The 15,532-nt window shown below is 39.9% G+C and overlaps 1 protein-coding gene across 5 annotated transcripts in view; it reads right to left on the bottom strand.

The window, feature by feature from the left end:
- Nucleotides 1-15,532, bottom strand: part of mib2 (MIB E3 ubiquitin protein ligase 2) — a 47,419-nt gene that overhangs the window by 2,849 nt on the left and 29,038 nt on the right. For all 5 annotated transcript variants that reach the window (XM_040152295.1, XM_040152296.1, XM_040152294.1 and 2 more), the window contains 10 exons: nt 14,937-15,099; nt 14,137-14,270; nt 12,095-12,243; nt 11,330-11,486; nt 9,842-9,996; nt 3,671-3,797; nt 3,200-3,460; nt 1,290-1,468; nt 831-1,024; nt 551-616 (listed from right to left, as the gene is read on the bottom strand). In XM_040152295.1, coding sequence (XP_040008229.1) covers nt 551-616; nt 831-1,024; nt 1,290-1,468; nt 3,200-3,460; nt 3,671-3,797; nt 9,842-9,996; nt 11,330-11,486; nt 12,095-12,243; nt 14,137-14,270; nt 14,937-15,099 — 1,585 coding nt within the window. The remainder of the gene's footprint in view (nt 1-550; nt 617-830; nt 1,025-1,289; nt 1,469-3,199; nt 3,461-3,670; nt 3,798-9,841; nt 9,997-11,329; nt 11,487-12,094; nt 12,244-14,136; nt 14,271-14,936; nt 15,100-15,532) is intronic.

The following is a 15,532-nucleotide window of genomic DNA, read 5'->3' as shown; positions in this document are numbered from 1 at the left end:
GCATCGACATAAATGAAAATGTCTACCAAGAACTGAATTTATAGACAATAACTGTAGGTTACTGCTTTCTGATGTTAGTAGAAGGGAAATTCATGAAAGTGATGCGATCTTGTACAAGATGACACTGTCTTGCTGTTTCGCTGTGCTACTGGTTCAAAGATGGCTGTAAACACTAGCAACTATAGCATGATTAAAAATGTCTGTGATTTTCATTGGTGGTTTGTTCACGACACATAGGTGCTTTAATCTACCATCCAAAGCTGTGTCTTAGTGACACCTAGTCAGGACTAGTGATCATTGCTAAAACTCAAAGATTTAGAATGTTTGGAAAGTCCTCTCCTGGATGTCCACATGATAGGAAAAAAAATGCAATATGTCTACTGTCTGTAACTTTAAAAATCATTTAGGAAACTTGTGAATGAACATTAAAGCAACAATGAGTCACAACAATGAATGCAAAAATTTAAATATGGTCTGATGGACACTGTAAAACATTAAGACAGTACATACAGATAAATTACAACATGAAAATTTTTTTGCAAAGTGTTACCTTGTCTAATTTTCTTGGTGATTGTGACTTGGCATTTGATGCATTTCTTCATTCGATGGGCGCACTCTGTTTGGACAAGGACCAGGTCAGCAAAGACATAACAAGAGATAAAAAGGGAGTATAATTTGACAAAGAAAAAGCGCCTGTAAACACGAGAGGCCTTAAAAGACCATGTGGGTGTGTGCTTCTTTCACCTTGTGTTTGCTTAAGTACAACTCAATTAAGTATGATGCCCCCCCCCCAATCACGAAGCCCTCTTCTATCTCCACTCCCCACGCACCTTCACAGGCCACGCTGTGTTGGCAGGGGCAGAAGAGAACCAGCAGAGCCAGCTCGGAGCAGATGAGGCATTCACTGGGCCCCGGCGGTGTGGGAAGAACCAGGTTGGTCATGGTGTTGGGCGTAGTGTGGACCCGCCGCAGACTGGCACTGCTCAGGCCTTGTCCACATGTGATGGCCTGCAGACGCTGCAACCTGACAGACAACACACAGCTGTGACAACTATACAACGCACAAAACCAAGTGCATTTTTTTGAACTCTAAAGTGAATCACACACCAATACTTATTCTGTAGCTGATTTCTGTCTATTTTTAAATTCCTTGTTCATTTGCATGTAAAAAGAACTGACAGTTTCGAACAAGCTGAACAATAATTAAAATCTACTCTTTGGTTTATCAAAGGAAATTATTTGACAAAATATGTATTATGAATATCAGCCCTTTTTTTGTAGACAACTACCTGTGCTTTTCAGAGAAGCTTTTGATGAGCTGCAGCATTGTGCTTTCTGTCACAAGGTCTAGAGGACTCTTGCCCTTGTGGTTGGCATAGTTGATGTCAGCCCCTTCCTGTGCTAGAAAACAAGCCATTGCTGCCCCGATACTCAGCTCTGTATTCCCCAGGAGACCTGAAGTGCTCAGCTGTGGATATATATATATGATGATGATGGGAAGAGAGAATGAGAGAGAAAGAAGAAGGGAGAAGTAGTTGGAGTTAAAACAAATATGATTATGAAGCAGACCATATCCAACAAACATTCTCTCAGTAGGGATAAGAACTCGTGAAAATGATAAGGAAAAAAAACTAAATCTCAAGGACACAACTGATTGTGATCAACAAATACGTAATTCAAGTAAAACCAGCGCTATCCAGCTAAGGCTGATACATAACCCCAAATCTAATCAGCACTGAAGAGCTTGCCCCATCTGCTGAAAGTGGTCAAAACAGCCCTGAGTACTCCGTCCTGAGTACCTTCAAGGCTGTATGTGTGCATGTGCGTGCGTGTGTGTGTGTGTGTGTGTGTGTGTGTGTGTGTGTGTGTGTGTGTGTGTGTGTGTGTGTGTGTGTGTGTGTGTGTGTGTGTGTGTGTGTGTGTGTTGACTTGGCAGGTTCCCCGGATGTTGAGTAGAGCTGCAGTGTTTGCGGTCATGTAGACTAGAGAGGACGTTCTTCATTGGTGCAATGATATCAAGACCAACTGATGTAACAGTATTTAAAGTGCTCATGAAAAAAGAACAAGTTACACAAAGCACAAAGTCAAGGTCTTTTAATGAGGAATATTAAACGAGTTCTTTTCTCTCTGAGATTAAAAGACAAGCGGTGACATTAAAATCCTGATCCCCATTATCAGGTGGATACAGTTACATCTTGTGAACAAATCCTTCAGTGGGTGTTTAAAACTGCTCTAATAATTTTTTTTAATTATTAACAATGGTTCAGATGACTTTGTATAACAATGAGAAAATAAAGAGAGGCCTTGCTCATTGTGATGAATCCACAGAGAATTGTTACACAACTTTACTCGTTTGCTTCAGTCTCACTGCTCTCAGCAGCAGGCAGCTGCTTCCAGCAAAAAAACTTTGATCAACCAGGTGTACGGTAACCTCACTATCAGGAGTAGATGGGAAGCAAAACAGAGCTAAAAGGAGAGTGAATATTGGACTTAGATTCGCCAGCTGGACTTAAACACCACTCCAGATGAATGTTGCTATATTGCTGCTCTGTGTGGACTGTTTGCTTACATGTTCACCATAACGACTTTATAAGGTGATGATCTGTCAGTGATGTTTTTACAGCTTGTTGCACTGTCCCTAAGCGCCAAAAAAAAAAAAAAAAAGAAAAAAAAAAATCAATAATGCCAGTTTCAGGTTACTAAACTGCAGTGAATAGTCACATGCAGACCTTGGTTGCAGTAGCATTATCCTTGCTTGCAATGATGTATATCAAAATAGCCGTAGGGAGTTGTTGTTGACTACAGTAATGATGCGTGGAATCTTCCCTCCACAGCATGACTTTATAGAGAAAAGAAAAAAAAGACAATTCAAAATGTCAAAAGACTAGATCGAGGCCTGAGGATTCAGTTAGTAACTTCTGTGCCTCTGAGGCTGAATAATACCACAAGACTTCTTTTAGATTCCCTGGATTAATGGAGTGTGGTCTTACCCAAGCTCAAGACATCCTCTGGGGAAAAATGACATGGTGCGTATAAATTGTCTTCCCCGACATCTTAACTAGTACTCCTTTGCCAAATCTCTTCCAAATCTATATTGCCACAATAAATGGGGACTCTTCGCTTCTCAACCCTTCGGCATTTCCTCTTTCCCTACGTTACGCCAGTATTTTCTTTTAGTACTGTCTCTGTCAGTTCTCACCCTGCAGTAAAGTGATGTGGAAGAACACCCCTCGCTGCTCTCCTCACTGCTGCTGGTTCCCACGGTGGGGCTGAGCATAACGTTGGCCAGCTGCGGGCGGAGGAGGGCCACATGCATGGCCGTGTCACCATCCTCGTCCTCCATGTTGACGTCAGCGCCCTCGGCCACCAGCAGCTGCACCAGTTCGGTGTGGCCCTGAGTCACCGCCAGCTGCAGCGGCGTCTGGTTGCGATTGTTGCGGATGTTGATGTCACAGCGTCCCTGTGGAAGAGGAGGGAGGGAAAAAATTTCAATTCCATACCAGAAACGTGTACCAGAAAATAAAAAGTTGTTTTAAATGCTACACTAAATGTATAAAAAAAATGGTGGTTATATACTGTACTGCAAATCTTGTTCTGTATTAATTTAAAAATAAAAAGCAGCAGCAAAGAAAAGACCAGTTTTCATATGAAACCAGTTTCCTCAGCTCACCTCCTTGATGAGGATCTCGGCAACGTCTCTGTGGTTGTTGAGAGCGGCCAGATGCAGCGCAGAGAAGCCGTCCTCCTTCTTAACATCAACCAGCTGCCGCGCTCGGGCCAGGATCTTCTCTGTGGCCCTGCCGCCGGGACAAACAACACAAGTCTCAATCAGCCTGTGTGCAAAACAGTCCTCATGGCCCATGGCTTAAATTGAGAAGAGTTATATCTGTAACAGCTGCCCCGGTGCTTTTTACCATCTCAAACACTTGAACAAATTGCAGGCTGCTGAATGTTGCCATCCAGTGATAAACAATATTCTGTGATTAAATATGATAGTTTTCATGCTACTGATTGACTGGTCAACATTAAATATATAGGAGGCTAGTTTCGTACCAATATCTTAATTTAAGCCTAGTATTACGTAGATGATCCTGATCAGACACGGTGACAGTGCATCTGCAACACCACTACTGCGGACAGTATAGCATGAATGAAAGATAAACCTCTCTGAATGTAAAGCCTATCCCGTGTCACAGTGAACATGACATGAGCACAACAGATAACCAGTTCTCACTAAACATTGCCTACTTTCCTCCTGATGTACAACTAACCAAGATGAAAAGGACTGGGCCTTTCTGTCGTACTCCCCTACCCTACATTTTACCCATCTGTTGTATTTCTTCCCATCTCCTAACATAGGAGAAAAAGTACAGTGACAGTGCATTGTGAGGCCAAATTCAGTGAAGTGAGACTATTAGAACTTTTTTTTTTTCTTATTCATGCAACAGGCTGATGCTGCAGTGCGAGGCTGGGCTACACTGTTGAGTTGTCCTCTGCTCTGTAGCTGAGTCTGCTTTATGAAGTGTGAAATTGTAAGCTGACAGCCTTAGTGGGCATCCAGCAAGCTTGCTTGCCACTACGGAGGCTTCAGTGTGATGTGACCCAAACTTTCTATGGATGTTAGGTTAATTTTAACGATAGCTCTGCTGGATTTTACTGTTTTGTAAACACTTGTGGTGCTCATGTTGATAGATGATGCTGGCGACAGTTTTTCAACAGTAAACTGCATCAAAATGAAGCAGCCAGATGGGAAGCACACGAGGGATGCTCTTTGTTTCCAGCTTAACATTCTTTTTGACTTTCATCACTAGAAAAACAGACAGCTCCTTATTAATAAAGAAAAAAAACTAGAGGATTTAAGTACATTGCTCAGTAAACAGCGTACAGGCATCCAGCAAAACACTGATTAAATTCACAACCCATGAGTTACAAATAAATGGGATATCCATCCAAAAATACAGCCCAAGATAGTTCAAAGCCAATATAACAAAACAAAGTTTGTAAATCAGATATACATACAATAGGGAGCAAAGAATGTTCAGAATACATAAAGTATTCAGACTTTACAGGGACTGACAAAATAATTTCATTTAAAAAGATATTTTACCATGTAAGAGAATTATCCTTATAATTATAGTTACCTTATTATTTATTGTTATTTATATAAAACAAGAAATAAATCTCTACATAGGAAATTTGGACATCTTTCTTATAGCAACTAAAAATATTTTTTGCATTTTTTCTTCAAAGATTTTTGTTTTTCTTACTTTTTGTATTGATTTGCTTTTCATACAGCTGCAATTGGGAATTAAATTGATTTGTGTTCTTACTACTTCCCTGCACATGGTTGACCAAACTATTAGATATGGTTGCAATATGCATTTGGGAAGATACATCATTGGTGTGAATATGTACTATCTACCTTCTATTTTAAGTTACAAAACTCCTGAATGATGCATCTAGATATTGTTATATTACTTTATTACACTGTATAAATGCTCTCGGTACTGTAGAGGGAACACGAGAAACGCAATTATTTTTGCATTTGTGTAACAGGGACAGTTTTAATGCAGCTTTAATTATGATAACTTATATATTACAACGTTTACAGGCTCTTTAGCAGCAGATGGCTGATAGATTTTAAATGGATTACTGAGGGCCGGACCACTGAGAGCACAGGCTGCTTTGTTACATGTGTAGTCACGTATGTTCGGGATCTCCTCTGGGTGTATTATTAAGGGAGAAGGCTGTTGGGGAGACATTGTGTTGGAGGTCACTGGTACCTGCAATGCAGCTCCGTGTCTCTGGGTTCGTTGTGTGCGTGTGCGTGTGTGTGTGTGTGTGTGTGTGTGTGAGCGGGGGTTTTTTTGAGTCGTCTCCAGAGCGCCTTCGTTAGCTTAAAGAGCTCGCCCTCGCAGTTCTGAAGTAGCCTCTCAAATTAGATAACAGCCATATCAATTGTCTCTCATTTGTACCCACAATGCCTCACTTCTCTGGGTTATTTTCTATAATCCTTACTTCTGTGTTCATGAATATTCAGACACGGGCTGACATTTTGAGGCGGTTTTGTACAAACATGCCTTCAGACAGTCATCACTTGATTATATTTGGAAGTTTACACTGTGCCTGTTTGTAACTTGCTTCTTGATTAAAACTTGATAAAAGCGGAGGAAATGTACCATGACAAGTACAAATTCTATAATTGGAAATGACAAAAGAAATCCAAATAAAGGATTTTGATCTCATGTATAATTAGCTATGAGAGTGGGTATGCTGTGAAATTTATCTGGTGTGTGTCAGACAGTTTAACTTGAAAGACAAGAGTAAACAGGAAGAGGAGGGTTGGAAGAATAGAGGAAACTCTTTGAGAACAAAAGGAATCTGGTGAAAATGAGGAGAAAACAAAGAAGCTGCGGGTAGGTGAGATTACAGGAAAGAGGGAGAAATCCCTCTGTATACTTTCTTCTCAAGTACATACAGTAAACAGACTAACCATCCCTGTACATCCATTTGCTACTTCGGTCAAGCTGAAAACTCCAGAAAAAATCTGGCTGCTTGCCTTGTTTCATTTCTTTCCCAGGACTGTTTGTGAACTTGGCCTCTTGCCCTCTTTTTCCACTTCCTCACAATAAATAAATAATCTAATAAACAAAACATTCTAATCTTTCTGTCACAAAAAAAACATACAACAACAAAAAACAAAGGTCAAAGCTGCTCACAGGAACTCCAAACACAGTAGCATCAAACAAGAAATATACTTGTGGATGGTCTTTACTTTTGAAGCTGAAGATAATTAAGCAACCACCAACTTACCAACCAGAGGAAAAATCCCAGACGGAGGTAAAAATCATACTTTGGTACAAAGAAAAATACTAGTAATCTTTAATTCACTCCATAAAGCTAAAAGTCGCCCTCAATCTAATGCCTGGGTATATTCAACCTGTAGAGTAAAATTAATATTTAAGCCCAAAAAAAACTAGGAAAACATACAGAAAACCCACTGCACCTGGACTATAGTAATGTAGTGTAAGCCTGCTTGATGATATATGAATGAACTGGTGAACCGGGCTGATGCTGAACATTGTAAATCCTGTGTCTCAGATTTTGGCGCAGCGGGCGATGTCCGGCTAAACGAATGCTGGGGAATGCATCCTAAACTCCTAGCACTGCACATACGACTCTTGCCAGAACAGATTGGACATTTATTAAATGAATGTCTTTTGCGGCCTCCACTCCCATTGTTTTTCCTCTCTCACTTGCAGTTATTGCTTGCTGACTGTCTTTTTTTCCCCTGCTCATTCAACAATTGTTCTCATATTACAGTCCTGTACAGGGCTGTCCTGAGAGGGTGAGTGGGTGGGGTGATGAGGACATGTGGGTCACTGGAAGATGAAGTCAGGAGGTCAGATGTTAGCGCTTTCCTTGGATGAGAAAAATGGACTGATTTCTGCTCATTTTTGACTAGTTTAGTACTTAACACATGGCATAAGTAGATGGTGTCTGCAAGCAAATAACCAGATGACCGAGCTATGGTAATCTACTCACAGCCTGAAAACTGATGACAATAACAGCAATCCCATTCTGTGAGATAAATTTCCAGGATATTATCCATCAAAATACACAAAAAGACTTTAAACATCTCTAATTGAAACCTCGAGTGAAGTGGCATCGCTTCAGGGAAGAAATTTATGGTGAACCTGGTGTTTTTCATTCTTGCTTCCTTTCCTTCATGGCACCTCTTTCAAAAGAGCCAGAGACGATTTTCCATTACATGGTCTTGTTATAATTTGGGATGGAAAGTTCATATGAGGCTGTAAAAGCTCTGGAACTGAGAAGCAGGAACCTCACTATGGTCAGGCAGACTCGGCACACTGTAAAAAATATCAAGTCTTAGGAATCCCTCAGACCTTTAAGGAGACCTTTTTTTTTTTTTTTTCCAAACAGGTGGGAAAAAAATATTTTCTTGATGTAAGCACAGTCATCTACCTTAATTTGATTTGTTTCCAGGCCTTGCCTGCAGTGAAAACAACTCTGTTCAGAATTTCAATTAAAAAACTTGAATTAATATACTGTATAAGTAATGTGAACAACAACACCTGTTAAGGTGGTTTTTGAGGCATTGTACGGTAGTGAATCAATTGTACTGCTGACAACAGTGAGGAAATTAATATTCTAAGTCAAATCAGCGCTGGTCAGCTGCAGTTGAATTCCAGTCTCTGAATATTATATCTAAGACAGATTCCAACACTGTAGCAGCTGGTTTACAGCAGTGGGTAAATGAGTCACGGGATAAAAAAGGATAAATTATATAATTTGTATAGCACTAACACATGACATTTAGATTTTAAATAATCAATAACATTATTTTAAAACAGATTCAGACTACTACTGAGAACTCTATGAACTATGATAAATTCATAAAGAAAGGGACCACTGACCTTCCATTTTTGGTGTGTTCTCTACATTTCCAGGCTAATCGGGGTGTGTGGGAGATGATGTGATGCAAAATGCACAGAGGAGAACACTGCCACACCAGAAAGGAGCCAGACATAACAGTTGTGTTTGGGGAGTCAAACTTTATAACTGTGAGAACATTCAGTTATCTATTGCGTTTGTGCCAGGTCCGGTCAGTGCCTTGTCTAGGATCAGCTTGTAATTAAGCAGTTTCAGTGTTAACCAGCCTAAAACCAAGACAGTCAGAATACAATGGAGCCTTTGTGACAGGTGTCAGTGAGGCAGTGTTGATGTTTGGCCTCAAGCACCTTGATGTAGATTCAAACGGGCTGAGCTGATCTTCCCCTGCCTCCCCTTTAGTGTTACTCGGAGGACTCAGTTGCAGTGACATTACGTGGAGCCATTTTGGGAGCATTTCGGTCCAAAATCTTTGATGTTTTCATAAAAATAAATGTGCTTTCCCTCTGACTCTTGATAAGCGCCATGACACAGCAGTGACACAACCTATAGCCAAGTCATGAAAGCTTTTATGATCGCTGTGTTTAGTACTGTAAGTCTTTCCTGGGAAAAAATATCTGTCACACTGTTCAGAGCTTATTTGAATTTTTGTAATTTTTCTCCACTCATGATTCCCAAATCTGCATTACTGAAAATTAACTAGACTAAATGTTGTTTTAGGGAAATGAGGAGGAAAAGTTAATGTGTAAGGAAACAGGGTGCAAAAGTAAAGTAAAAGTTGCTACATTTTTTGCTTGATATTGACTGACCGCTACAGAAGCTGTGTGGGAGATGAGCTCTCTATTTGTAACGGATAGTGTTGAGAGTTGACCTTTTGAGTCCTCATTTGAACACACAGGAGAGATTCCCACACACACGCCCATAGCCATCATTTCCAATGCTCACATCATGCACATGAGAACAACCAAGCTCACTAAAAGGAATAGACAAGATACTCTTTACGGGGGCTGGAAATTTTTTGACTTTGTATCTTAGAGTTGCGAACCATTGACAAGTAGTTGGATTTATTTAGTGAACACATGCCTGATGACAAGCTAGATTTGAGGAAACTATGCTATCACCTGTGTTTGTCCATAGTGAGTGTCCAAAAATTGGTAATCATTAACAGCCCTCCAAACCAATGCTGATTTGTTCTTCTATGACCCTTTTTAAACACATTTGCTATTATTGACAATGTTTTGCATTAAACTCCAGTACAATAACCCCAGTAGATGTTAGCTCCGTGAAAACTCCAACGGTATTGAAGTGCAATTATATATATATATATATATATATATATATATATATACACACACACACACACACACACACACACACACACATATACACACACACACACACTTTATATATATTTTTTATTTCTACTCACAATTTGTTTCCTTTGAGGGCAGCATGGTGCAGCAGGTTGAAGCCCCTGTGGTTCTGCTGAGTGAAGTCAATGTTGGGTACCACAACCAGAATCTCAATGATATTGCGGAAATCTTTAGCAATGGCGTCGTGGAGAGGTGTGTCCCCATATGAATCCTGATTGGGGGAGAGAGAAATGGACATGGAGCACAGTGAGTGAGGCTAGTCCACGCAGTAAAATTGAGACATGTTGTAACATGGCACAGCAAAATCCAAAACAGTTAGAAAGAAATTTGTTATAATGTTGTCATGTGAATCACAGTGAATTAGTCAGGGGGGGAGAAGAATGGAACTTTGTTCTCAAAAAAGCATTGAATATCTACAGTTTAATATCCTCTATAACACAAATGTGTTAATCTATAAATTTAACATGATTTTACTCACTAGAATTTGTTTTAATCCTAATTGTTTTATTTATTTATTTTTAATCAGAACTTGCACATTTTGCCTCTTTAGTCAAAAAAAAAAACAAAAAAAAAACCAAAAACACACGCACGCACGCACGCACGCACGCACAAAACAGACCACATCCACATTTGCTGCACAAACAAACTCTGGACTGGCATGTTTTTGGCTGAGTAGCCTCACTACTCAAGCAGAAAAAATGAGTTAGTTAGTGAATTCCGGGCCTGGTTGCAGGCATGTTAGACAGTCTGAAAAATTCCCCAAAAGAGAAACTAAACTGCTTTAATGAGGCTGAGGGCTGAAGTGAAGCAGGGCCTCAGTCAAATACCATAAATGTTTGAATTTGTGTGTGTTTACAACTGTTTGAAAGGGCAATGTATGAGTTGTTTATGACATGTTTAGAACAAATGACCGACACCACCAGAGAAGCTTGCTTATTGCTACCCAGATGTTCACTCAGTGGTTAACGCTCAGTCACTGGCTACATGCTTAGACATGAGCTCACTCTCTCATCAGTCCTGATTGGCCAGACGGGGGTATGATAAGGGTTTTGCAGAGGCCATTTACTTAGAAATAGTATTAAAAAACACATATTTGGACAAAATAGGAATAAAACAGGAAAGTATTGGTACAGTATGTGTATTACTGTACACAAAATCAACTAACACTACTCAGATACATGGATTTTGTAAAATATATTTCTCCCTGACTTTAAAACGTAGGTATAGGTGAGACCATGAATTAATTGCGTCATTCCTGTTGGGTATTGTTTCAAAAGAACCTCTCTTGTCAGACATGACACAAATGTTAGCGACTGGCTAATTGTTCCTGTTCACAAAGCAACTAGTGTGCTGTACGATACGATATGAAAACTACACTAGCACAGAGCTGGGTTTCAATTGTTTTTTATGCCACAGTGCAGAATCATTCAAGACCAGTTGATGTATATAAATAAGATGTGGGAGTGAAAATGGACATTGGGAAAATGATTGAGAATTAAAGTAATTGGCCAGTGTGCAGTATTAAGTACACTAAGTCCTCTCACCTGGAGATTGACGTCAGCCGAATGTTCAGTCAGTACTCGCACCACATCAGTGAAGCCCTTGTTGACAGCGATGTGGAGTGCTGTGCACATGGAGTTGTTCAGGAGGTTGACATTTGCCCCCTTGCTCAACAGCAGCCGTGCGATCTCTGCCTGATTACTTAATCGCCACAAGATACAGAACAGAAAAGGACACTAAGAAAATATGTTGGGTGATTCAACCTGACTAAACACTGTTTTGAATTAAGTTAATTCAAACCAGTACATAAAATCTCACATGCTTAATCTGAAAAATTTACTAGGAGTTACACAGAGCTCCAGGGTTGTGTGCTAACTTGCACAAATATCCTATTAAACCCTGCCATTTCTTTTGCATGGTTTAGCACTGATGCGAGCCATCAGCAACACAAAGCTACTTTCAACAAGTATAAATTCCCAAAGAGATCTTGTCAAATTCTGACTTTATGAGCATGTGTTAAAGTGGTGAGAGCAGGAGATATGGCTGGCTGATTAGGCAACACTAATGCTGTCACTTCTACGAATGGATTATCACATTACATGGAAAGAGACAGGCAAGAGCTCTGCTGTACATCTGCCAGACAAGGTTTTTCTAAAGCCACAAAGGGCAGAGCTGCATCTTGTTGTTAACTCATGCACCGTGTGTGTGTGTGTGTGTGTGTGTGTGTGTCTGTCTGTGTTGCCTTTGCACCTTTGTATTCTGAAATGTGTGCATGTATGCAAGAAAACTGAACACGTATGTGTCCTCACCCAAAGGCAGTGTAGTGTAATGCTGTGTCTCCATCTTCATCCTTGACCTCAATGGAGCTGTTGGCCTGCAGCAGGGCCTTCACCACCTCCATGTGGCCTTGGTGAGAAGCGACCTGCAGTGCAGTCTTGCCCTGGTTCTTTATATCCACCTGCCAGGAACAAAAACATGGTTGAAGATTCATTACAAACGATGGAGGTCTGGACACTAACACAGCTGAACATAGACTGGCTGCAAATAATCTGAGCATGAACAGCAACCAACGTCATACACCTGATACATAATCCGAGTAAATTGTGTAATCATTAGCATGCTGAAGAAGAAAGGCAGTCAAGAACACGAGTAAAAGGAAAATTTACTTTGTTTTAAATGGCAACGATTTATTACTTTTCTCACTCATTTTAAAACACAAATACAACTCAGATTATACTACAAATAATACTACAAATTATATAATGTTATATGTATATAATTGGTTTTGCATTTTCATTTAAAATTAAATTAGTTTTTTTGTGAGTAAAAACAGAAGTCTACTTGTTAACTATGGTTGATATAAGGATATATAGTTTAAGACTATAAAGATTTATCAATAAATAGAGATTTTGCTATTTCTATCTGAGGCATCTGCCCCTTTTAATATCTCTGGTTATTTTAGGCCTTTGTGAGCAGAGTTGTAAATCATTTAGCCGGACTGTTTTATCAGCATACTGGACTGACAGGATTTTTTGGATCAATGTGATAAAAAACCTTGATTTGTCAGGTATGTCATTCACTATATCAGGCAAAAACAGATTGGTTAATCTATCTATAAACAGTTTCTCCAGGGATTTTTTTTTTTAATTTATAGTGTAGTTACACCCAAAAAGTGACCTTGACATGACCATGACAGAAGATATCTATACCACCTGTTTAAATTCAAATGAGTATGATAAAAACAATGATGTATTACACATACTCAAACTCCCCTCATTCACGGAGAGTACGCCATAGGATGTTATGTGTACACGAAGGGAAACATCTGATAAGGCACACACATTATCTTTTCTATGAAGAGTCAGCTTCAAAAGTAATAGAGACTCAAAGATCGTTTCCCTTCAAGATTTACCAAAATCTGCTTTAAGTCTTAGAAACCTATCTGCGGTGTGAATGGCATGATTTCATGTGTTGTGATATTGAATAATATCTCTGATGTTACAGCTGTAACTACTGTATTAATCTCAGTATAACTTCTATTTCCACAGTGCAAGACATGCCATGTTTAATGTCATTACATGGCATAAATGATGACCATTTAGGAAAAAACATGCTCTTTTTTTAATCTGGTACATATACATATGTTTTCCAGAGATTATATTATTCTCAACTCTTTAAGTAGTAGTGTCCCTAAACCATCATAGTTATCTCAGTTCTCTTCCTAATATCTTAAGTTGATGCAGTTGTTGTCACTCCCTTTTTCTCCCCCCTGTGATCATTAATAATCAGTGTCAGAGTATCTTGACTAAACAAGCTGATGAAAATAGGTTTCATAAATTATTAATAGAAACAGTTATCCTTGTAATATCTAGTATGAGACTATTCATCTTATTTCCATATTTATATGTGTAAATATCATAAAATAACAACCAAGTATATGAGAGAAGTTGTTGACTCATTTTTGTGTCTTAATCCTATAATATGGGAGACCCTGAATTTCCCCAGAATTAGAGTTTCAACATATACAGCACTATACCCACTACTAAGAGTGAAAAGAAAACTGCTCCACCCCTCGTGTTGGTGCCGTGTTATAGGACAATAGCAACGAGATAACATTTTTCAGAAATATGAGAGTGGTGTGCAGTGTGAAAATTTTAATAGTCGATTATTTCAGTCTTTAACTTCATCTGACAGACTTACAAATGTCAGTGTATCCAGTGTCCCTTGCCTTATCTGGCTCACTAAGTTACTCTGGCCCTTAAATTCCCCACCCCCAGTCTTGGTGTCCTGGTGAAAGGAGCTCTTGGAATGAGCAGCAGACTGCAGCAAAGACAAGGAGTGCTGCACTAACCTTGTCAGGATATTTCTGCACCAATTCCCGCACTTTGCTGGCACTGCCATGTGCTGCCTCAATGACCAACCGGCTGGGATTGTCCTGCTCTGTGGACTGAGACAGCAGCTTCTCTAACACTGAGATGACAGTACCTGGACACAGACATTGTCAGATGGATAAGAGAGGGTGGAAAGGGAGAAGAAAGAGGTTGTGAAAAGGGGAGAGACAGGGATTCATTTAGTTTAATCAGACTAATGTGAATAACACTATTAGCAAAGTTGTTGCAAAGAGTTGCAGAAGGTCAAAATAGCACCACAAAGTCACAATGGTTAATGTTTGTCAAGGCTGAGCTCAATGCAAAAACCACAGGAATGAGTCAAAATGTCCCTCCATTCAGCACAAACTGACCACACACACATACACACACATAACTCTGTTGTCAGTCTCCAATCTGCTGAGGTGAACACATGCAAAGAATAGATTTAGTCATGATTAAGAGACTGCTGAGAACTTCTGACATGATTACAAATGTCTGCTGTGCTGCCAATGCCTCCCACCGTCAACATGCAGGATCATGACATGCTACAGAGAAGAACATTTCAAGAAATGGACAGCTTGTCCACACATTGCTGAAAAGACAGACAGGGAATGGCCATGACTGTGGCCCTTCTTGCCACAGTTGTAGCCTCTATGTGAAAGCATGCATGGCAGAGACAGAGCTGAAATGAGGACAGGGGAAGATGAATTATTGCCCGCAGAGGGTAAAGCTGGAGCTGGAGTGTTAGAGATGAGCCCCCTCGTCCCGGCAGAGGCCTTACTTCCAGATTCGTTGGGGTTCTCGGCCGTCATGAGATTGGCGTCCACCTCCACCGGCTGGGCCGAGAGGCATGCTGGATTGAATGTCCATGTCTGACCTCCAAACGCCACCCGTAGGTCACCATCCGCATATACTTTCAATACCTTCCCGACCTGGCCAAGCACCTAGGACAAAAAAACAGTAAGTAAGTCGGATGTGGCATGGGTGGGTGAAAAAGGTTAAAGAGAGGAAAAACTAATCAGCCAGCAACTATTCATGGTTTTTACAGGATCTTTAATTTTAAGTAAGCCGCCTTCGAGGAAACGGCTCTAAACGTGATTACTTCCTGATGTACGGCCAATTTTTGAGAAGCAGGTCACTCTTAAGTCAGGCGGATGTCTAAAGGCCTTACTTTAGCAAGTGACACAGTTAATATCATGCGCATAGACAACAAGCAACCTGAAGACACCAGAATACAGGGGCAAGACAAAGTCATCAAGAGTTGGTCTAAGTTATGAAATCCAGAGTAAAGACTTAGTATAGTAATTTTTTGGAAATAATATTTTTTTTGTTTGATATTTCTTAAAAATACATTTTATTATATTAAAACCAAAATAA

The sequence above is a fragment of the Xiphias gladius genome, chromosome 18 (assembly GCF_016859285.1).
Source record: "Xiphias gladius isolate SHS-SW01 ecotype Sanya breed wild chromosome 18, ASM1685928v1, whole genome shotgun sequence".
Taxonomy (NCBI): Eukaryota; Metazoa; Chordata; class Actinopteri; order Istiophoriformes; family Xiphiidae; genus Xiphias; species Xiphias gladius.
This window is presented reverse-complemented; position numbering and strand designations above follow the sequence as displayed.